The 25,122-nt window shown below is 34.7% G+C and overlaps 2 protein-coding genes across 2 annotated transcripts in view; one reads left to right on the forward strand and one right to left on the reverse strand.

Moving 5' to 3' along the window:
• LOC125263272 (gastrula zinc finger protein XlCGF57.1-like) overlaps positions 1 to 25,122 on the forward strand; it is a 51,441-nt gene that overhangs the window by 2,071 nt on the left and 24,248 nt on the right. Inside the window, exons 2-3 of the mRNA XM_048182282.1 lie at positions 20,577 to 20,676; positions 21,175 to 21,337. Of these exons, the coding sequence (XP_048038239.1) occupies positions 21,175 to 21,337 (163 nt within the window). The 5' untranslated portion in view covers positions 20,577 to 20,676. The remainder of the gene's footprint in view (positions 1 to 20,576; positions 20,677 to 21,174; positions 21,338 to 25,122) is intronic.
• LOC125263429 (gastrula zinc finger protein XlCGF8.2DB-like) lies at positions 1,402 to 13,752 on the reverse strand. The gene is made up of 4 exons (XM_048182429.1): positions 13,697 to 13,752; positions 9,565 to 10,398; positions 7,180 to 8,892; positions 1,402 to 4,338 (listed from the first exon to the last, which is right to left on the reverse strand). Exons 2-3 carry the CDS (start codon positions 10,391 to 10,393, stop codon positions 8,843 to 8,845), a joined length of 879 nt encoding a protein of 292 aa, XP_048038386.1. The 5' UTR covers positions 10,394 to 10,398; positions 13,697 to 13,752; the 3' UTR covers positions 1,402 to 4,338; positions 7,180 to 8,842.

Below are 25,122 nucleotides of genomic sequence, written 5' to 3' on the forward strand. Positions count from 1 at the left end.
GCTGAATTCAGTGTAATGACACTTTTTTTCATTAATATGTTTATGAACAACTGAAAAAAGCACAAATGTCAGGGCATGTCAAAACTTCTCCAGGGTCCCAAAAATCCTCAGACCCCTGAGGGTTAATATTACTCTTCAGCTGATGCTTTATGCCAATGCTCCACCAAAGACAATCTTCAGAAATGGCCATTTGTGGGATATAGATGTACAACATTTTGATGATGATGGCTGGTACCTCAATTTCAGGATGCCAAAAACAGCATTTCATCAACTTTGCAATGACCTTACACCTCTCATTCACCCACAAATAACTGCAATGAAAAGTCCTGTATCCCTGGAAAAGAGAATGGCCATCACTCTCTATAAATTGCAAGCTATCATTGATGGCTTTGAAAGAAAGAGTGGATTCCCGATGTGTGGGGGTGCCCTAGATGGCACACACATCCCCATCATTGCACCTTCAGCGTACCACACTGACTACCACAACCGTAAAGGTTGGTACAGTGTACTGCTTCAAGGCCTTGTAGACAGCAATTACAAGTTCCTTGACTTTGATGTTGGCTATTTATATCCAAAAGTAACAAGAAAGATTAACGGGGTTGATATACCTGTAGTGACTGTGGCCGACTCTGCATACAGTCTTAACAAGAATGTTATGAAGCCTTTCCCTGAAGGCACAGCAACTGCTTCACAGCGCAGCTTCAGCGAGCACCTGAGTCGGGCACGCATCCATGTGGAGCACGCATTTGGACGCCTTAAGGGCAGATGGCGGACTCTGATGAAAATACATTGTCACAGCATGTATTGTGCTACACAACTTCTGTGAGAACTAGGGGTGGGACATATTGACAAAAATGAATATCTCGATATATTTTTTTCAATATCTTGATATCGATATTCAGAAGATATTTTTGCAATCCTTCAAAGAAATGTGTGCAAACTGGCAAAGAAGGTCCAAGTTGGTCTTTTGACTTGCTGCATTTGACCTATTATTGTATAGAATTACTAGTACATAAAGATATGAGACATTATTGATTTAAACATGAACCAAGTTACTGTACTAAATATTTATTTTAATACAAGAACAGTGCTTTTTCAGTACAATATATGTACGTAATAAATTAACTTTGTGCTTTGCAAACAGTACTCTATTAGTAATAGACTAACAACAATGTGACTACCTCTTTAAACTGTTAACTGTCACGGGCCCATTTTGAAATGGCGATGAACATGAAAAATCATTAAAGACTGGTTGAAACATGTTTGTTTTCATGCCAAGAGTTCAAAAGATAACATTCATTCAATTTTTTGAGAAAAAAAGGTCTGAAAATGTTTTTAATAGTATCATTGTGGTGGCAATCTATAACCCACCTACATGTTGTTTTTATGTTTATTAGAGGCTGAATTCATATCAAATTCTGCCAAACTTCCCATACTACTTCTATATAGGATGTCTACTTCATACATTGTATGAAAATGATGGAAATATATGGTTCAGATCACTCAAACCATATATGGAAATGGAGGCGCCTTTATATGGTCAGTAATGGAGCTCGGATGTCATCTAGTGAAAAAGCGTGGTACTGCACCCCAACACAATCTTACTGAAAGCTCATTTTTTGAGGTATCAACCTGAAATTTGGAACACAACTTGTTCAGATATTTGGCTTTGATTTCCTTGCAGTTTTAGAGTAAAACTTGTTTTGTAAAATATATATTTTATATAAAATATAAAATATTATATTTTTTACATTTTCATAAACAAACTTCTATAACTTTTTTTCTGTTTGACTTACATAAGTTATTTCACATCTACAATAATCTGCCAAATTTCATCTTTAAAACAAGACCAGCCTTATGTCTATACTCCAAAGTATTCTTGAATTACAACCATTTAAGTTTGGATAGTGCATTTTCTTGTCTAAAACAAAAAGTGGGGGTGACAGTTAACAGGTTAAAAAAAGTTGTGTTTTGCAAAATGTAAACATTAGAACACAACGCAATATAACATTTTTGCACATTATATTAATATAAAAGATGAGGCTAAAAAAAAAAAAGACAAAAGGAACAAAATAAATAACACAGACACTGCTCTGCAGGTAAAATGTGCAATAAAGCAAACATGCTTTTGAAATTACAAAACACTTCTTTGGTAAACACCAGTGTAAACTGTAAGTGTAAACATGCAGTACTGTAGAGGTGGTCAGTAACAGTAACAAAGTAAATTTACTTGAGATTTTTTTTTTTTTTGAGAACTGATTACTTTTATGCCTCTATATTTGAAAGATTAATATAATACTTTCTACTCTCCTACATTTTTCCAAAGGTTCCAAAGTAAAAAGCATGAAAGTATTTTCTACAGCAAGTAGAACTAGTTGTACTTTTACTCAAGTATTAAATTATGTACTTTAATCAACACTGGTAATAAGTTTAGTTATACTGCACTGTCTGTAACATAATATGAACATAAAGACCAAAATGTAGATGTCTATAATATAAATATAAATCTTAACCTTTTACTTTTAAACTTCAAGTATTATAAACTTCCACACAAAAAACTAAAGCAGCCAACTGTTTCTTTGACTTACATTTTCTTCATGTTGTGGGACAAAAACACCAGCCTGTGGCTTCAGAGAAGCTCTCTGACATGTAACTACATTTCCACCTGTGCTAAATGCCCTCTCTGAAGGGCTGCTTGAAGCAAGGATGCACAGATACTTCCTGGCTAATTTCCCAATTCTAGGGAAATTTACCTCTTGAGTTTTCCACCAGCTTAATGGATCTGTGTCACTGTCTATCTCCGGTATCATGAGGTAGCTCTGCATTTCCTTTTCAACTGCACTTTGGAGAGACTCCTCTACCCTGTTGGCTTGCTGTCTTTTTTTAAAATAACTTCCAAAAGATTTCTTTGTCTTTTTTGCAGACTCCTACCTAAGGCTCTGTCAATGCGGGGATCTCGCATGCTCCGCTCTGCGGGGGATAAAACAAAAACACTTAACTTTTTTAAAATAATAAAATATTATTCAATAAAGTCTTTATTGCTCTTTTATATTTTTAACCTTCTAAGCTTCAAACCCACTTTTGAAAAATCCACAGAAATGGCATACCCAAACTAAAGCAGATACAGTTCATGAACCCTTGGTACTAAAAGCACAAGTATGATCTCATTTGAAAGCTGACACTTTGCAGTTTGTTGTAAATTTAGAATAAATTATTGCCATAATGAAAAAAATAGTTATAAATATCTTCAAATTTTTTGAAGATATGGCAATAATGGCAATTCACACTGTGATAATCACTAATTTCTTTTGTCAAAGTGCTCGCTTCACAGTTGAAACTGTATCAACTGAAAACTAAAAAAGAAACATTTCAGTAAACATCGCTATTATTTTTTCTTAAATATAAAAATTACAGCTAACTTAGGTGGCAGATGCATCTGAGGGCTAGGTAGCATGTTAGCTTAGCACACATCAATACACGACAATTTATGAGATTAAAACCATGTTTTTGCTCCAAACTTACTTTATAACGCAAGTCGAGTGTTTTAAATAACCTTCTGTGATCTGATTTGGCTTCGGATAAAAACATTTGTCTGAAAATATATTATTTTATAGTATTCTGCACAATGATAACGTTAATATCAATTAACATTACATTATAAATATAATCTATAAATATTATATAAAAACAATTATATAAATATATTATATAAATATAATATAATTATACATCTCAACAACAATAAAATGTAACTCAAATATCAATAATTGGATATAGTCCATTTCAAATTTAAATACTTATGTGTAGTCTGTGGCCAAAACATGGAAGTCGCTGACTCATCATTATACAACGCAATTTTCTAATGATGCAATCACGAAGCTCACCACTTAAGGACGCCACAGACTTTTAAGAAAAACTTTTTAACTTCAGACTTCAGTTTTCCGCAAACAACGCATATTTTGCCTTTTCTAGCAGCTATTTTATTAATCGTACATCGGCTTTACTCTTTACGTTTTTGGATTGTTGCTTCAACCTAAGAAACGTCATAACACACTGGTAAGAACTCCGTAGTTGTATTGCAAATTAGTAGCAGCTTACTCTCGTGCAATTGAGGAACGATCGTGATTTTGTTTAAATAAAACAGCTTGTTCTTAAAGTTTTGTGCAAATACTTAATAAAAAAAATATATATATACTGTTGGATCTGGCCCTGGTGATGGTTGTGGACATCTTGCTGGAATTGTGCTGGGTCCTGTAACATCCTCTTGATTGTCAGGTAAAGATTCTGTTGTGCTAGATGTAGAATCTTGCTCGAGATGGTCAGAAGGAGTGCTAGGCGCTGTGAAGACAAGAAAATATACTTGCAATTATTGATCTCTAAACAAGAGTAGCAGACAACTACGAGTGTCTTTTTTATAGACCTTAAGTAGAACAATGACCATTTGTTTATATTTAACTATACTATACCTATAATGTTATTTCATGTTATCAACAGCTTCCTACCCATACGCAAAAAAAAATTTAAAAAAATTTTGCAAAGTATATGCTGTAAACAGTGAAGCTCAATGAAATATGTATTTTGAAATAGAAAATGTGTAGTTTCAACCTTCATATACCGAAATATATTTCATGTTCCTTGCTAAATTTTCTACAATTGTTAATGATAAGAATATTTTGTTGTACTTAAATATATAGCACAAAATATATTTTGCAATGTTTTTTAAAAACATTTTCAAAAATATATATTTACACATCTTGAAGAACACACACACACACATATATACGGAAGAGGATTAGGGCCAAGCTATAATAAAAAAAATAAATTTCGAGAAAAAACTCGTTAAATTTCGAGAAAAAAGTTGAGATAAAATGTTGAGAATAAAGTCATTAAATTAAGGAATTTATTCTCGTAATTTAACTACTTTTTTCTCTTAATTTAATGAGTTTATTCTCATAATTTAATGACTTTATTCTCAACATTTTATCTCGACTTTTTTCTTGAAATTTAACGAGTTTGTTCTCGTAATTTAATGAGTTTGTTCTCGTAATTTAATGAGTTTATTCTCATAATTTAATGAGTTTATTCTCGTAATTTAATGACTTTATTCTCGTAATTTAATGACTTTATTCTCGTAATTTAATAACTTTATTCTCAACATTTTATCTCGACTTTTTTCTCGAAATTTAACGAGTTTGTTCTCGTAATTTAATGACTTTATTCTCAACATTTTATCTCGACTTTTTTCTCGAAATTTAACGAGTTTTTTCTCGTAATTTAACTAGTTTATTGTCAACATTTTATTTAGACTTTTTTCTCGAAATTTAACGAGTTTGTTCTCGTAATTTAATGACTTTATTCTCAACATTTTATCTCAACTTTTTTCTCGAAATTTAACGAGTTTTTTCTCATAATTTAAGGAATTTGTTCTCGTAATTTAACTACTTTTTTCTCGTAATTTAATGACTTTTTTCTCTTAATTTAATGAGTTTATTCTCGTAATTTACTGACTTTATTCTCGTAATTTAATAACTTTATTCTCAACATTTTATCTCAACTTTTTTCTCGAAATTTAACGAGTTTTTTCTTATAATTTAAGGAATTTGTTCTCGTAATTTAACTACTTTTTTCTCGTAATTTAATGACTTTTTTCTCTTAATTTAATGAGTTTATTCTCGTAATTTAATAACTTTATTCTCAACATTTTATCTCGACTTTTTTCTCGAAATTTAACGAGTTTGTTCTCGTAATTTAATGAGTTTATTCTCGTAATTTAATGAGTTTATTCTCGTAATTTAAAGAGTTTATTCTCGTAATTTACTGACTTTATTCTCGTAATTTAATAACTTTATTCTCAACATTTTATCTCGACTTTTTTCTCGAAATTTAACGAGTTTGTTCTCGTAATTTAATGAGTTTATTCTCGTAATTTAATGAGTTTATTCTCGTAATTTATTCTCGTAATTTACTGACTTTATTCTCGTAATTTAATAACTTTATTCTCAACATTTTATCTCGACTTTTTTCTCGTAATTTAACTACTTTTTTCTTGTAATTTAACGACTTTTTTCTCTTAATTTAATGAGTTTATTCTCGTAATTTAATGACTTTATTCTCGTAATTTACTGACTTTATTCTCGTAATTTAATAACTTTATTCTCAACATTTTATCTCGACTTTTTTCTCGAAATTTAACGAGTTTTTTCTCGTAATTTAACTAGTTTATTCTCAACATTTTATTTCGACTTTTTTCTCGAAATTTAACGAGTTTGTTCTCGTAATTTAATGACTTTATTCTCAACATTTTATCTCGAGTTTTTTCTCGTAATTTAACTAGTTTATTCTCAACATTTTATTTAGACTTTTCTCAAAATTTAACGAGTTTGTTCTCGTAATTTAATGACTTTATTCTCAACATTATCTCAACTTTTTTCTCGAAATTTAAGGAATTTGTTCTCGTAATTTAACTACTTTTTCTCGTAATTTAACGACTTTTTTCTCTTAATTTAATGAGTTTATTCTCGTAATTTAATGAGTTTATTCTCGTAATTTACTGACTTTATTCTCGTAATTTAATAACTTTATTCTCACCATTTTATCTCGACTTTTTTCTCGAAATTTAACGAGTTTGTTCTCGTAATTTAATGACTTTATTCTCGTAATTTAATGACTTTATTCTCAACATTTTATCTTGACTTTTTTCTCGAAATTTAACGAGTTTGTTCTCATAATTTAACAACTTTTTTCTCGTAATTTAACGAGTTTATTCTCAACATTTTATCTCGAGTTTTTTCTCGTAATTTAACTAGTTTATTCTCAACATTTTATTTTGATTTTTTTTCTCGTAATTTAACAACTTTAATCTCGAGATGGTTTTATTTTTTTTTTTATTGCTTGGCCCTAATCCTCTTCTGTACATTTTATATATATATATATATATACATATATATATATATATATATATATATATACATACACATACGCATACATATATATACACATTATATATATATACACATATTATATATATATATATATATATATATATATATATATATATATATATATAAAACATTGTTTTGCTGTATGGTTAACTTGGCCAATTATTGAAATCATCAATGCCAACAGCATATACCAGTTGATAGAAATTAGGCAAAATAAATAACTAAATAGTACGCCTACCTACGAGTTCAGACTGGCGCTCATCCTCCAAACTTCAATTATCCATATGATCCTCGCCCCGGGTCTGTTATTGGTCGGCAACCTAAAGGAGAGAAAAGTTTACTCAGATAATGTTGTAGGAAGCTAATGGCTACCAGAGAAATTAACTGATAACAAATTATTCTAACCCAAGACTGCATCCATTTCTTCAAAATATGGGGACTTCCTCGGATCAGTGCCAGTCCGTCTGTTGTGCTTAATGCACTCTCTATACCTTTTTTTCAGGTAGTCGATTCTATCCTTCAGTTTTCCCCACTCTCCAAAATCTTCCTCAACTTTGGGACATTTACTTACAACTTCTGTTCCCAAATAGTGTGGTTATGCACCATGGCCATTAATATTACAGACGTCCTGAGGTAAAATTACTTTACCCCACCTCCCCATGTCAAACTAATCCCATCCGAATAGGGCTTAAGAAGAAAATATTATACGCCTACCTGACTCCTCCTGAGTAATATGAATAGAGGAAGTGGCTCGTGACCAAGATGGTGTTACGTGGTCGCGGTAGAAACCACCCAGGGGGTGACGCAGCACACCAGTACTGCTATTCTCCTCTAGTCTACATAAAGACAGTAAGTCAGGATAGCTTTCATCTGACTGTTGGTCTTTTGAGTCACTTTTGTTTGATGCTTTGTTACGACCCAACTTCTCGAGAGTGCAACTGTTTGTTCTGCTCTTCTAACTTAGCAATACGTTGGATTTGTTCTTGTGCAATGGATAGAGTAAATTCTCTGTGGCAGCAGATAATGCCTTCCATATATTTCTTAAGCACCAAGTACTTTTTTGCATTCTTCAATAGACCAAACTTTTCCTGGATGAATCCCAAATTTCTTTGTCAAATCCAATCTGACTGACTCAGTCACTATTGAGTCTATGTGCTTTCCTAACAATGGTTTAAACTCACTATCTGTCCATAAAGGGGGGTAGATAATGTAATGTCTTTCTGGCACAACAATACACTTTCAACACTTCCCTGACAGAGCAGAGGATAACCTAGTTAATACACATCGTAATGTATTCAACCATCTCTAGCGAGCAGAGTAGAACCAACTTGCTCACACACTGTAACATCGCGGATGACGTCATTACGTCGGAGCGTAAAAGAACCGGTGAACCGGTTTATTGAATCGGACTGTCCAAAAGAACCGGTTTGCAGAAAAGAATTGTACTTCCCATCACTATAACGTAGAGGATAACCAATATCTTCTCTGAAAAAGCAGAGGATAACAAATATTAGCAGGTAATGCTAATCTTCCCTGCCTGAACAAAGGATAATCAATTCTTCCCTGCCGAAACAGAGAATAACCAATATTAGCATGTGATGCTAATCTTCCTGTCTGAACAGAGGATAGGCAATTCTTCCATGCCGAAACAGAGGAAGACCAATATTACATGTGATGCTAATCTTCCCTGCCTGAACAGAGGATAACCTTCATCTCTAAAAGAACATTTTTTAGAGGATAACTTCACATCTGTCGGTTAACTCTTTTCTGATGGCACAGAGGATAACACATTTGTACTGGTCTTAAAGGTTCTTTTGGATTGAGTAGCACTCACCAAACCTTGGTTATACAAAAAAAAAAAAAAGTCTGGAATGAAGTCAGATCTTTGTTTCAATCAGGATTCAGGTAAGGAGCTCTATCCGGGTCACGGCACCAAAACTGTTGGAAATCTCTGAAACGAAGACCAGGAGACTTGGATGTATCTTCAGCAGGATTCTTTATTGAGAACACATGCTGTCGGTAGCTGCAGTCATCAAGTTTAACTAAGGCAGTGTACATTGAAGTTTATATACATTTTAGGGGGCAGTGCTTAGGGATAGAGACAAAGCACCTGGGAGACAACCTTAAACAAAGCATGCAAATTAAGTTTTCAGGTATAGGAACCCGCCCCAGACTCTAGAGTGTTGCATGTCCTAATTCAATCAGCATACCTATTCAAAGAATGGGAGAGGGGCTCCAAGAGCCATTAACAACAAAAGGTGAGCCTCTCAGTAATCTAAATCATTAGTCATACAATAGGGCGAACAGGTACTGGCACAAAACTCTTGCTGGAAACTTTGCTAAACAGAATCATTCATCTTTACCTTAAAAAGCTAAATACAATGTACTTCACATTAGAATTTCATGTGATGTTATGTCAGGATGTAGGATCATCAGATCTTAAAGAGATTCTTAAATTTGTAATCCCACAGTGACTTGTAACGGAATCATTTTCGCTGTAAGTTATCTATACTTTTACTCAAGTATGGTTTTCAGGTACTCTTTACACCTCTGCTCTTTCCACATTGACGACTTCTAAAACAGTTCTCTTTCGAGTGAATCCTCATGTGGACCTTAAGGTTACCTTTATATCCGAAACTCTTTCCACACTGACCACATGTAAATGGCTTCTCTGCAGTGTGAATCTTCTTGTGTTGCATAAGGCTTCGTTCCTGTATAAAGCTTTTGCCGCACCGAGTGCAGGTGTAAGGCTTTTTTCTAGTGTGAGTGCTCATGTGGGCTGTAAGGCCTCCTTTTTGACTGAAACTCTTTCCACACTGTTGGCAGGTGAAAGGTTTCTCTCCAGTGTGAATTCTCATGTGGATTTCAAGCGTTCCTTTGTCTCTGAAACACTTTCCACACTGTTGGCAGCCAAATTGGCTCTCTGTTTTGGCTCCAGTGTGAATTCTCACGTGGACTATAAGGTTTGCTTTTTGACGGAAACTCTGCCCACATTGTTGGCAGATGTAAGGCTTTTCTCCAGTATGAATTCTCATGTGGACTTCAAGGTTTCCTTTTTGACTGAAACTCTTTCCACACTGTTGGCAGGTGTAAGCCTTCTCTCGATTGTGAATTCTCATGTGAACTGAAAGGTTTCCTTTTACAGTAAAACTCTGTCCACACTGTTGGCAGGCGTAAGGCTTTTCTCCAGTATGAATTCTCATGTGGACTTCAAGGTTTCCTATATGTCTGAAACTCTTTCCACATTGTTTGCAGGTGTAAGGCTTTTCTCCAGTATGAATTCTCATGTGGACTTCTAGGCTTCCTTTATGTGTGAAACTCTTTCCACACTGTTGGCAGGTGAAACAACTTTTAGTTCCTGTCTTTTGAGCACTGTTTTGTGATAAAGTCCTTTTAGCCTGTGTCGATCTTTCCCCAGTCAAGAAATCATGACTCGCTGCTTTCAGTGTCATTAGGTCTAGGGCAAAAATAGACAAGACAATTAATGCATAAAAACCAACAACATGCTCTTTAACAGGGGTGTCCAAACTCAGTCCTGGGTGGCCACTGTCCTGTAAAGTTTAGCTATAACTTGCCTCAACACACCTGACTGTAAGTTTCTAGTATGCCTAGTAGACCTTGATTAGCTGGTTTAGGTGTGTTTAATTAGGGTTGGAACTAAAGTCTGCAGGATGGTGGCCCTCCAGGAGTAGGATTAAACACCCCTGCTCTACAATCGATCCTATCCTATGGATCAAGGATGGGCAGCTTTGGTCCTGGAGGGCAACTGTCTTGTAGAGTTAAGTTTTATCCATAATAAAATACACCTACCTGAATTTAAGCAGTCCTGATAACTTTGGGTTTAATTTTGGGGTTTGGTTAAATTTTGTAGGTGTGTTTGATCAAGGATGGAGCTAAATTCTGCAGAATAGTGTCCCTCCAGGACCAGAGTTGCCCATCCCATCTATAGATCTTCATGTACTTACTTTAGGGTTAAGGTTAGGATGACGGTTTGGTTTAGGGTAAATTGCATGTAATTATGCATAATTCATATGTGTTACTACAGTAACTACATGTAATGTGTAACAATGACAGTAAAATAAAGCGTTACCCCAAACTCTAACCCTAGCTCTATAGTAAATAAATGCAGTTATGTTACTCAGTACTTTTTTTAGTAATTGCAGTGTAACGATCATCAAAATAAAGTGTAACCAATCTAATTACTGTTTGTGTTTGACCCGTAGGTGGCACTAATTGATGTGGTCAGCGTGGCATAACAATGACAAATTTCCGTGTCGATATGCAAAAACATAGCAAAGTTACAGCTTCAGGTTGTTGTTTTTTTTGTCATTTTGAAGTTAAAATAGCGGCCTTTTTTAAGGTACAATGGTACTGTAGTAAGAGCAAATTTCAAGTTTTGTTCAATTATAGCACCACCAAGTGGCACAGTCCCACTGCTTTTTTTTGTGTGTCCTCAGTCAAGCTTGGTAAAAATATCTAATTTCATTTAGGAGTTACAGACATTTACATTTTTGACCACATGTCCAGAAAACTACCTATGTCCGATTTTATTTTTACACTTACAATCAAAATTTTGACTTTTGGCTTGTAATAAAAATCTACTCACCATTATGTTTTTCCAAACCTGTACAAGTTTCTTTCTTCTGTTAAACACAAATTTTGAAGAATTTTGGTAACCAGATAGCTGACAGTTGCAACTGACATCCATAGTACTTTCATCCTATTGAGGAAGTCAATGGGGGCCGTCAACTGTGTGGTCAAGATTCTTCAAAGTACACTATATTGCCAAAAAGTATTGGAACCCCTCCAAATCATTGAATTTAGGTGATTTAGGTAATTCCAATCACTTCCATGGACACAGGTGTATAAAATCAAGCACCTAGGCATGCAGACTGCTTCTAAAAACATTTGTGAAAGAATGGGTCGCTCTCAGGAGCTCAGTGAATTCAAGAGTGGTACCGTGATAGGTTGTCACCTGTGCAATAAGTCCATTCGCGAAATTTCCTCACTACTAAATATTCCACGGTCAACTGTTAGTGGTATTATAACAAAGTGGAAGCAATTAGGAACAACAGCAACTCAGCCATGAAGTGGTAGATCACGTAAAATCACACAGCGGGGTCAGTGCATGCTGAGGCTCACAGAGCGCAGAAGTCACCAACTTTCTGCAGAGTCAATAGCTACAGACCTCCAAACTTCATGTGGCCTTCAGATTAGCTCAAGAACAGTGCGTAAAGAGCTTCATGGAATGGGTTTCCATGGCCGAGCAGCTGCATCCAAGCCTTACATCACCAAGTGCAATGCAAAGAGTCGGATGCAGTGGTGTAAAGCATGCCGTCACTGGACTCTAGAGCAGTGGAGACGTGTTTTCTGGAGTGACCAATCACGCTTCTCTGTCTGGCAATCCGATGGACGAGTCTGGGTTTGGCGGTTCCAGGAGAACGGTACTTGCCTGACTGCATTGTGCCAAGTGAAAAGTTTGGTGGAGGGGGATTATGGTGTGGGGTTGTTTTTCAAGGGTTGGGCTTCACCCCTTGGTTCCAGTGAAAGGAACTCTTAATGCTTCAGCATACCAAGACATTTTGGACAATTTCATGCTCCCAACTTTGTGGGAACAGTTTGGGGATGGCCCCTTCCTGTTCCAACATGACTTAGCATCGGCAAGGTGACTGTGCACAAAGCAAAGTCCATAAAGACATGAATGAGCGAGTTTGGTGTGGAGGAACTTGACTGGCCTGCACAGAGTCCTGACCTCAACCCGACAGAACACCTTTGGGATGAATTAGAGCGGAGACTGTGAGCCAGACCTTCTCACCAACATCACTGCCAGACCTCACAAATGTGCTTCTAGAAGAATGGTAAAAAATTCCCATAAACACACTCCTAAACCTTGTGGAAAGCCTTCCCAGAAGAGTTGAAGCCGTTATAGCTGCAAAGGGTGGGCCAACTCCATATTAAATCCTAAAAAAAGTTTATGTGCGCGTAAAGGCAGGCATCCCAATAATTTTTGGTCATATATAGTGTATCTTATTATGTGTTCAGCAAAAGAAAAACTCAAAGGTTTGGGACGACATTAGGGCGAGTAAACGATGACAGAATTTTAATTTTTCGGTGAACTATCCCTTTAATGTTTATTGACTCATAAAATCCATGCTAATTTACTTAGTTTAACACAAAATTTTCTGAATTTATTTTAGTTTGTATCAGTACTTTTTAATCATTTACAGAATATTAACAAAACATGTAAATGACAATTTCATACAATTTCACCTCTAGCCTCAATATTATTAATTTCTAACCTGCACCTGTACCACAAATGACAAGGTAAATATTTTTCACTGGTTTCATCAAATATTAGCAGTTCACTCGGTTCTACTTCAAAATGTTTTACACACTTCCACTGCTGACTTTCCTCCATATGGCACACACACATGAAATGGTTGATATAGGGACTATGTTCAAAATATTTCAATTAGGACTTATTTATTGCTTGATTTAATGTTGAGTTCCTGCTATTTATGTTCAGGTATGTTAAAATGTTAGTAAAGCACTTTTGAGCATGAACAGAAAAAAATATTTTCCATTGTTCTCTATTCAGAAGTAGATATTGGGTTTAATGTTGCAGAAAATAATTGTTTTGTTTTGGCTACTTCTGTAATGTTTTCTGTAAGATTATACTTCAGTATATTCTCTATTTCTGTAGAGCTGGACATTTTAATAATGATCAAAAGTTCAGCTGTGAGAATAAAACCAACCTGTTTGTTCCTCAATATCTTCATGTTTCAGACTGAATGTTTCTTCAATCCTTATGTCTTCAGTCTCATCTTTAATAAACGCCATCTTTAAGAAGAGATTAATGAACAGTATATATAACAACAGTATATATATATATATATATATATATATATATATATATATATATATATATATATATATATATATAGTTTTTACAGGCTGACAGCGCATAGGACAGATTTTTATTGCTAGCATGATTTCACTATGGTTATAATAATATTAATAATAATAAATGTTAAGAAATGGCCGGTCCAGTACCTAGATGGGCCAACTGCCTTTAGTGACTGTTGCTACGTATAGTCTATGTGTATATCCAACAAGACATGGCGCTCTCAAGTAGGGCTGTGAGGGTAGGCATGATGTTAATCCACAACGTTAATATAACTGCTTTGTCGGACATAAATGTGGATACAGTGTTATGACTGGTTAGATCGCCTGTCAATCAAACTCAGTCAAAATCAAGCACGTCATCAGAGAGAGAGCGCAACACAAGCAAATGGTCTGTAAAAGTTTGAAAAAAAAGGAAAGGCGGTGCAGAAAATGTTCGAGAAAGCAAAAAAAGGCTCTTAAGTCCAACGCTGCCAACTGCCTAAAATTAACCAAACTCTTTTGGGTTTAAATTCGGCTGCTGCAGCGGAGGACAGTGCTGTAGAGGTAAGAAAAAAAACAGAATAGCTAGCTCAAGTCATTTTCGTGCAATTCACGCTACTTTGCTCCAGTGTTTTTTGTTGTTGTTTTGTTTTGTATTAAACAGTTGTAAGCTTAACATACAACGCGTGTATATTTTAAAATGTCATTGCTTCGTGATAATTGGTTACAAGTGTTAGCTAGCCTGTTACTGAATTACATGACTGAAATATCAGCAGATTAGGTGGGATTTAGGGTAAACAGACTGCTGTACGCTACTTGCAATATAGTCAAAAATACTTCAAAAACGTATAGCAATCCAGGTGAAAAAAAGTACACTTCCATAATGTACTTAAAGTGCTGTATTTTCGCGCACTAATTTTGTACTTCATAGATTGTTCTTAATTTTGTACTTCCATAATATATATGTATATATATATTTATTTAATTCTTTAGTATTTCTTAAGATCATCTTAAGAACATCTAAGTGTACTCAACTGTGCTATTTTGAGACGCCATGAATTAGAACTAAAATGTGCTTTTAACATACACTCTCTGTATTTGTAGTTTTATGGGTTCAGGTGTACTACAAGTGGTAACTAAATGGTGTCTCAAAATAGCACAGTTGAGTACACTAAGATGTTCTTAACATTATCTTAAGAAGTACTAAAGAAGAATTTTTAGTATAATAAAGTACAAAATTAGTGTGTGAAAATAGGGCACTTTAAGTTCATTATGGAAGTGTACTTTTTTTCACCTGGGAATGTGCATGTCCATGGGTGTGGTAATGTGGGCTGGTGTGGCTACAGTGCACTTGGGTAAAGTTGGTTTTATATTCACACATTCGGACTTCTGATAAATTCAAATGTGCAATAAATTAATGTTTGCGAATTTTAAGCAGCGACATGATATTGCCAACCAACGATTGTCAACTTAGAACATTTTTCACAGTCGATCAAAATAGGCAAGTATTGTTTTAATGGCATATTTACTTGTGAATGTCCACTGAATGTCCAATGTAGTGTGATTAACAAGGCTATTGAATACGGATGTCCGAATGTGCAAATATAAAACAAACTTTACCCAAGTCTACAGTGCCAGGGCTGAATTTTTGTCCCAGTCTGCCCCTGTAAGGGTTCCTTGACCGGAAAAATGTTGAAGACCCCTGGTTTATAGCATTAGCAGAGATTTTTAGTTGTAATTTAATGTATTTAAAGACAAAAACACAATTTGTTCAGTAAACTAGGCCTACTGATGATATATAGAGAGAGAAATGAGACGCAGGTTTACTGTTTCTCTTTAGTGGATATGAGTTTTACTCACACAAATATCCTTCATTACAGTTAGATAAAGCATTACAATGTTACATTAAATAGTAAATAAACTCATTTTACGTCGCTTGTTTAAAACAAAACACACAACTATAAATCACTGAACTGTTTCTATCGATTAAAACAGCTTAAATTCTTAAAACAAACCTTTCTTCAGCAGAATCACAACAGATGCAGGAACGCGGCGCAGTCTTATGACGTCATGCCGTCACTCCAAAATAAAAGTCCTGTTCAGACGCTGCATTGTCTGGCTGCAGAGAGACCTGACAATTCATGGGAGAGTCCTGCTGCTGACTGATGCTCCTAGTTTATTCTGCTCTTTCACTATATATAATAAAACTATTAAATCTATTGACTCTCTGTTGAATATGTTCAGAGGAATTTCCTTATTCAATTTTCTGCTTCACTCATAAAAATGTCACAATAGTAAATTTTTGTTTGTTTGTTTGTTTGTTTTTTCTTTGGTGTTTTATTACAATTAGCATCCAAATGGAAATATCTCCCCATCATCTAGTGTCTGTATGGTTTGTACCTGATCTCAGACCAGTTTTATTAACATTTTAATTACATGTTTGTATAATAAAAAAAGAAGTGCTGTAGTTAATAGTCTCTTATTGGCCTGAAGCTCTCCATAAAACAAACAAAACAAGCCCTGGAAATGAATAAAGAACACATATTATACAGTTTACACAGTTTTGACCAGCAGGCGTCGCCTATGTGTGTCGTTTCTAGTGATTCACTGAATCATTTAGTGAAGCATTGGTTCCACTGATTCAAATTTTTGTTTCTTTCATCAATACGTAACGCTAGTTTTCTAAAGAATTATGACATTTAATTTCGTCTTTAAACATGGATTTTGGATTTATCTATTTTTGGAGTTTCCAATTATAATAAAATGCTGTTTTGAAGTGATTCAAGCTACATCCACATGATGCCGGAGCTTACCCTATACAATCTTTTTTTTTTCCTCGTCTCAAGAAATATCTGCGTACACACGAAACCACTGAAACAACTCAAAACTATGTAGTATACATGCCAGATTAGTATGTGGCGCTGTAATTCCGCAATAGAGATACACTTAAAACAAAGAATAAGACTTGGAGCATGTGCATAAACCTTGTGCGCTGTATACAAACTATAGTAAAGCTGCGAAATAAAGCTTTGTAGCTTCTGCAGCACGAACACAAGCATGTAGTACGCTATTATTGTTGCTGTTTTGTGCTGTTAGCGGCATCCGACTTGGGTGGACACGTGGGGTGATTACATCATTGTTTCACAGCATATTTGTGGTGCATTTGAAAAGTAGCCAATTGAGACATCAGAAATGCCAACAGCAATACTATAGAAGCCCCCCTGACTCATAACTGTCAGTTCATGTTAAGTTTTGGTGTTTGTTTTGGTAGCCTAGGCTAAATAGTTTACCAATTTACATAATGTTCTTGAAAACAATTATACCGAGTAGCCACCCCCTATATTTATGATTAACAATCAAATGATTAATTGGTTAAAAACTAGTTGCTATGAATACAGGTGCCATCAGTTGTCTTCTTATGAAGGACTTGTTTGTCATTGAGTCAGCTGTTGCTGATGCAAAGTAGGCCCTTTGTTACCAAACACCAAGTAACTAAATTACGATACAATTATGAGTCATTTGCAAACATTACACTGTTGGTTACTTTAAAACTAACCTTCATCTGGGAGATTAGAGGGATATGTGAATCTGTTGATCTTCGCTTCCGGTCATGTGCACGTAGGGTAAAGCAGCACTGTTTATCATATTAGATACATTTGTGTGTTGAAAGTTGTTATAGTGCTGCTATGAGACACTTGTTGCACACTGCAGTAAGCTAGATCGATATTAGTCATGGTAAAACATGGTACTCGCTGTAAATCAAGAAAACAAGAATCAAACAAAAAGACATAATCACTAACTAATTTTCTCCATAGGGAATTTAAACAAACAACAACTTATAAATTGTTTTTATATATAAGTCAGACAGTCCTAGTGTATCTAACTATAAGAGGATGTTAATCAATGGTCTGTGCGTTTGTTAAAGTCATCAGTTTGCATAATTTCAACTTATTTTTTTAAAGAATAATGATATTTTTATTGATTATAGCCTACTTATATTTATTATAATTACAATTTACTTTTTATTTATAATAATCTGCTAATACTAATTATGTTATACGTATTTTTATTTATTAAATTAAAAAGTACTTCTGGTATACATTAAAATTGACGCCATTATGTTTCTTATTTGTCGTGTCTGATTTAGATCTGTGTTCTAAACTGATACGTTTAAAGGTGAAGTATGTCTGTGACACTAGGGACACTTAGCGGAAATACAGCATATTTAGGCACGTCTCAACAGGTAAATATAGGCTACTCTCGATAAAAGGTCCAACATATACTTTTTGTTGTATTTGTCATGAGCAAGCAAATGAGTAAACCAACACTGTTTAGAAAGAACATAAGCATCTTTTTTATTAGCTATAAACCCATTAAGTGTTTTTATATGACGCCACATCCAGCATACCCGGTTAAAAAAGTCACCGCTCACCACTGATTTTTACATATTAAAAAAATCAAGTTGTATAACATTTATATTATTTTTAATAAAATAAAAATCTTGCGCAAGGAAAATTTGCTTGTATCTGTTAATTCTATACTTAAGAAAAGTAAGACACCACATTTTTTATATTTGGAAGCATGTGAGAGAACCAAATGTCTCTCTTAAGAGCATCTACATTGCAGAATTTGACTCACTACATAGGCAGCAACTCACACAAATGACCTTTGACATTGAAGACTTTAATTACAAATATGTGAAAAATTACATTTTTAATTTGACTGAACCTTTTAGCAATCATTTTTTGGTATTGAATGAATTACATTTAAGTTTAATTGCTTCTTTTACTTATACTAATTCTTGAAAGATAACTTTTTACACATTTTATACCCATTGTGTTATGTTGGGGGTCAATTTGACCCGTTTAGATTTTCTAGTTGTTGGAAATACTGGTTAACCTATGTTTTTTTTCTTGATATTTTTTTCTCATTTATCATCATGAACATGCATGCAAAGTTTCAACATGCTGGTGTTTTTTGACATATACAAACAAAATTACTATTACGTTCGTGATGTTCGCGGGTCAATTTGACCCGCATATTTTAACGCTCTAAGGCAACTGTACTGACCCAAAATAATAACATTTCTTGGTTATATTTTGTTATTTTATTTTTTTACTACCTTATGAAGCTAAAAAATTAGGTTTTCCACACTTATTTCAATACAGAAAAATATTTTGTCAGCCACAGATGGTAAAAATTACCTATCATTTATTTTTTCAAGCTACCTGATATAATATTAAACCTTTGTTTTTTTTCTTGAAATTTTGTGACTTTTTCTCATTTAGGGTCATGAACATGCATGCAAAGTTTCAACACACTGATGTGTTGTGAAATGTGCATACAGAAATTTTATACGTTCGTACTGTTCGTGGGTCAATTTGACCCCCATAGGCAACCATTCAAAATCGACTACAGACCCTAAATTCAAAACACTTCTGTGTTGTACGTCAGAACTCCTCAACTCTAGTACTGATGTGTCAGTGTCTTAATGAGTTTAACTGCTTTTTATTTTCAAAGTTTGTGGAAATATAAAGTTGTTTTACCTGTTAATTATCTATCCCACTTTTTGAGCATAGATATTAAAATGACTTTTCTAACTTAAATTTTGAATACTTCAGAGCACAGACTTAAGTTTGGTATCTTTTTAAAGGGAAAACTTCACAGATTATTGTAGAAGTAAAAAGTAAAAAAAAAAAAGTTGTAAAAGTAAAGTTTAAAAAAGTTTATGAAAATTTATAAAATATATATTTTACAAAACATTTTCAACTCTAAAACAACAAGAAAATCAAAGTTAAATATCTGAACAAGTTCTGTGCTGAATTTTAGGTTGATATCTCAAAAAAAAAACAAGTTTTAGTAAGACTTTTTGTGCGCAGTACCAAACTTTTTCACTAGATGACATCAAGACTCCACTGGTAACTCTTCGATTTCCATATATGGTTTGAGTGATCTGAACCATATTTTCCATACTTTTCAAAATATTTATGAAGTAGACATCCTATTCATTAGAAGTTTGGGGAGTAATATTAATATTTGATTTGAATTCTATCCCTAAAACACATAAAAAAAACATAAGGAAAGAATCAGAGCGTGTTATAGTTTGGCACCGCATCACAAATGAAGAATCTATCGCTATTTATGTATTGTTCTGTCATTTATTTTGAAAATCAGTCACCAAATATGAAAACTAGAGTCTGAAAGCTTTCAAACAATATATAGTTTGTCAAGATTACTTTAGGTTTAGACTAAGATATTATTGTTATAAATGTATAATGGTAAATGTCCCACAGGTCGGGGGAGGGGCATCTTAAAAATAGTGGTTAAAAATATTTTTATTAATCATAAATTCAGATATTTATTCTTTGTAATGTGTGAAAAATATTGATATAAAAAAAAAAAAGTTAATTATTTAAACATGATTGTATGTTTTTTTTTATAGTGTGATTTTTGTGGAATTGTATAGAATCCAATTAGGGTCAATTTGACCCAGACCATAATGAGTGTACACAGAAATCGAACAGTGCACGAGGGTTAAACTAAAAATAACTTGTCCACATTTTTTATTTTGGTAAAACACTGACTTTAAATGTTTCAATTCAGACAGACGAATGAACTCTGCTTTATGAACTCATACAATCTTTGTAACATTTGTGTCTGTATCATATTTGTCACTGTTTGAATTTTAATACCAAGATTATCTGGTAAAAAAAAATACTTTTTTTCTCTCTATGCATTCTGTGATTGTAGACAATGCTGTGTGTGAACAGGACCTTTATTTTGAAGTGAGGATATGACATCATAAGACTGCGCCAAGCTCCTGTATCTGCTGTGATTCTGCTGAAGAAAGGTTATGAATTTAAGTTGTTTAATTTGAAAGAGTTCAAGGTTTTAATAGTTTAAATAAATCACAAGCGATGTGAAATGAGTTTATTTACTATTTAATGTAACATTGTGATTCTTTATCTAACTGTAATGAAGGATATTTGTGTGAGTAAAACTCATATCCACTGATGAAAAACAGTAAACCTGCGTCTCATTTCTCTCTCTATATATATCATAAATCAGTTTATCATGAACACGAGTTCAGTCTCTGATGGAGAAACTGAACTTTTCAACTCCCAGTCAATTGAATCAAATACTTTGAGAAATGATTCAGTGAATCACGACATGTTTTCATCAAAGAGTAATCATTTAAATATAATAATTAAATAATTCATTAAATACTAAATGTAGATCAAAAAGTCTAAATATTAAGTTTATTAACTTACAGCATTAGTTTTGAGTGTTTTTTATCTAACCAGGTCATTGAAGACTTTTAACTATGTTAATTATTCTCTTCTTACAGATGGCATTTATTAAAGAGGAGACTGAAGATATGAAGATTGAGTTTATGGAGTTTAAAGTGGAGACTGAAGATATAAAGATTGAGTTTATTAAAGAGGAGAGTGAAGACATGAAGATTGAAGAAACATTCAGAGTGAAACATGAATATATTGAGGAACAAACAGGTTGGTTTTATTCTCACACCTGAACTGAATGTCCGCACTGGCGTTTGTTCATTGAAGTCTGTGAAGTCTGTTGTCAGAAAATGCACACTCATAGGATTTTCTAACATTTACAGGTAAGAGTATAACTGCAAAATGTAAGTTTTGTGCTGAGGAAAGCACATCTCATAAGAATTAATTGTTTCCCTATCAGTTTTTTTTTAGTTGCCAGCCACCACCAGCATTTTTGATGATTTTCACACTTCAGTGACCCCAGAATATTCTTTATATGAATAGCTGAACATGCAATATGTCAAATTAAGGAACACAGCATCTGATTTTAAAAAACAAAATAAAGCGAAAAAACAAACAAACATTTTATTCAATCTTCATGCATTCTTTTATTTAACACTATGATGTTAATAAAAAGAATCAAGCTTTTTTTTTTTTTTTTAAATATCATGTCGGATCAGATTCATAGATCACGTCAATCAACGTCCATCAGATCGTTATGAAAAATATGAAATTAAACGCATTTACAAAGCAGGAATAATCACGGATGCAGTCAAAGTTTGAGAAGGCAGCTGAAAGAAAATATCTGACTATATCAATGCATGTGAATCAAAGAAATATGCCTAATAATTAATATAGTTTCACAAAGAGCTCAAAAGAATACATGTCAGCTTAATCTATTTAAAAGCTTTATATATTATGCATGTATTATATTTATTTAAATTTAAAAGCAAAGTTTAATATTGTCAATTAATTTAATAGGCCTAATTATATTAATATGTCATGAATTATTCATAATTCAAATGTATTTAATGTAATATAATGAATAATTAACAGCAAATGTTGAGCAAGTTTGTCTCTAAAATGTTTTCACTATAAATTGATTTAATTTGGAGTGAGAGATACAGGAAGGAGGAGTGTGCAACAGGAGCAACAGGTGCAATCACTTCCTTGAATGAGCACGGATTTCCAACGTATTTACTTGAACTCATAAGATAGGCTAATGTCTATGGTTTGATCCATTCCAGAGGCGGCCAAAATCAGAATTTATAATGGACTGAATATCTCTCTCAGATCTTGACGTGCGATTCCACACCGACTGACATATATGCACATGAATCACGGTCACATGCACACGCCCAGAGCAATGTTGTTTTAGCTATGTTTTATAGTATTAAAATATTTTGAAGGTCAAAACATGAACTTTATTGACTTTACTTCAAATCAGCTGTCACTTTAGCTACTTTACTGTTAATATGCACTCACACACTTGCGACGGTTCTGTCGGACACATAACAGTAATTAACGTTAATAGCCTTTTGCTTGACTACGTCATCAAACGGCTAATAAGAAGAAGTGAGTACACCCCTCACATTTTTGTAAAGTAGAGAGTGTACAGCTTGCATAACAGTGTAAATTTGCTGTCTCCTCAAAATAACTCAACACACAGCCATAAATGTCTAAACCGCTGGCCACAAAAGTGAGTACAGCCCTAAGTGAAAACATTCAAATTGGGCCCAAAGTGTCAATATTTTATGTGGCCACCATTATTTTCCATTATTGGAGTTCACCAGAGATTCACAGGTTGCCACTGGAGTCCTCTTCCACTCCTCCATGACAGCATCACAGAGCTGGTGGATGTTAGAGACCTTGCGCTCCTCTACCTTCCGTTTGAGGATACCCCACAGATGCTCAATAGGGTTTAGGTCTGGAGACATGCTTGGCCAGTCCATCACCTTTACCCTCAGCTTCTTTAGCAAGGCAGTGGTCATCTTGGAGGTGTGTTTGGGGTCGTTATCATGTTGGAATACTACCCTGCGGCCCAGTCTCCGAAGGGAGAGGATCATGCTCTGCTCTTTCATGGTTCCCTCAATGATCTGTAGCTCCCCAGTGCCGGCAGCTCTCATGCAGCCCCAGACCATGACACTCCCACCACCATACTTGACTGTAGGCAGGACACACTTGTCTTTGTACTCCTCACCTGGTTGCCGCCACACACCATCTGAACCAAATAAGTTATCTTGGTCTCATCAGACCATAGGACATGGTTCCAGTAAGTCTGCTTGTCTTCAGCAAACTGTTTGCGGGCTTTCTTGTGCATCATCTTTAGAAGAGGCTTCCTTCTGGGACGACAGCCATGCAGACCAATTTGTTGCAGTGTGCAGCGTATGGTCTGAGCACTGACAGGCTGACCCCCCACCCCTTCAACCTCTGCAGCAATGCTGGCAGCACTCATTCGTCTATTTCCCAAACACAACCTCTGGATATGAGTCTGAGCAGGTGCACTCAACTTCTTTGGTCAACCATGGCAAGGCTTGTTCTGAGTGGAACCTGTCCTGTTAAACCACTGTATGGTCTTGGCCACTGTCCTGCAGCTCAGTTTCAGGGTCTTGGCAATCTTCTTATAGCCTACGCCATCTTTATGTAGAACAACAGTTCTTTTTTTTTCAGATGCTCAGAGGGTTCTTTGCCATGAGGTGCCATGCTGAACTTCCAGTGACCAGTATGAGAGAGTGAGAGCAATAACACCAAATTTAACACACCTGCTCCCCATTCACACCTGAGAACTTATAACACTAAAGAGTCACATGACACCTGGGAGAGAGAATGGCTAATTTGGCCCAATTTTGACATTTTTACTTTGTATTCACTTTTGTGGCCAGTGTGTTGAAATCAGCCACACCCTGCTTCATTAGGAAATGCAACTTTTCTAAGCTAGTTGTACCTCTTCTGCTTATAAAGAATAATAATGAGAATAACAGAGATTTAAGAAGAAAAAACATTTATTGAGAAGTGATTTACAAAGAATAATAATGAGAACACAACTGAAATTTGGGAAGAAAAAAACATTTATTGAGATTGAGGTGATTTATGGGAGTAATGATTACCGTTGAAGGATGTCTTGATGACGAAGCGCAGGACACAGCAGAGGAGAAGAGTCCGAGAACAAAGAGACAAGGCCTTTATATATAGACTCAGATGAGGGGAATTCCAAAGAAGATGACCTCCAGAGGTCAGATAGTCTATAAAAGGCTGAAACGAGAAGAGAACAGGGGGGGCTGCTTCACACCTGAGACAGCTTCTCCAACACCAGAACCAACGCTGATGATGCCTCCATCACTGATATTGCCTTGACTGAATAACTCTTTGATACTTATACTTTATTTAATTACTTGTATAGAATGTTTGTAGAATATATGAAATGCTAGAAATACTAATGTAATAAATAAATGAACTTATATCTTTATAACTAAACTCGGCCTCATGTGGCATTAATTTAAGCCGTTGAGCCTGATCAGACCAGACCAGATCAGAAGTCTTCTGTCTGATAGTAAGTATCTTAAAATGCTTATGAATTAGATCAGATTTGACTTACTTACCTAACCTGAGAATTATAAAAAAAAGGGAAAACGTGTTTAGAGACGCACCATAAAACAAGTGGTTTAGACGTTAATGGCTGTGTGTTGAGTTATTTTGAGGGGACAGCAAATTTACACTGTTATACAAGCTGTACACTCACTACTTTACATTGTACCAAAGTGTCATTTCTTAGTGTTGTCACATGAAAAGATGTAATAAAATATTTACAAAAATTTGAGGTGTGTACTCACTTCTGTGAGATACTGTACAATGTTGACCACAACGCAGCCCTGAAGTATCAGCAGAGATCGAGTCAACTGGATCATCCATTGTGAAGGCCTCATTGACACGACAGCCAGTGCCACAGTTCCTCAACAGACCGTCCATACCGGCGTGATGAATACGATCCTCAACTGGATGGAACTGAAATAAATACT

The sequence above is a fragment of the Megalobrama amblycephala genome, linkage group LG1, assembly GCF_018812025.1.
Source record: "Megalobrama amblycephala isolate DHTTF-2021 linkage group LG1, ASM1881202v1, whole genome shotgun sequence".
In the NCBI taxonomy this organism is placed as follows: Eukaryota; Metazoa; Chordata; class Actinopteri; order Cypriniformes; family Xenocyprididae; genus Megalobrama; species Megalobrama amblycephala.

Excerpts from the sequence above, each read along its gene's own strand:
- LOC125263429 (XM_048182429.1), bottom strand. The coding sequence starts at position 10,393 with ATGACACTGAAAGCAGCGAGTCATGATTTCTTGACTGGGGAAAGATCG. Across the intron at positions 8,893-9,564 it reads AAAGAGTTTCGGATATAAAG|AGATTTCCAACAGTTTTGGT; the intron begins GTAACCTTAAGG and ends TCTTCGTTTCAG.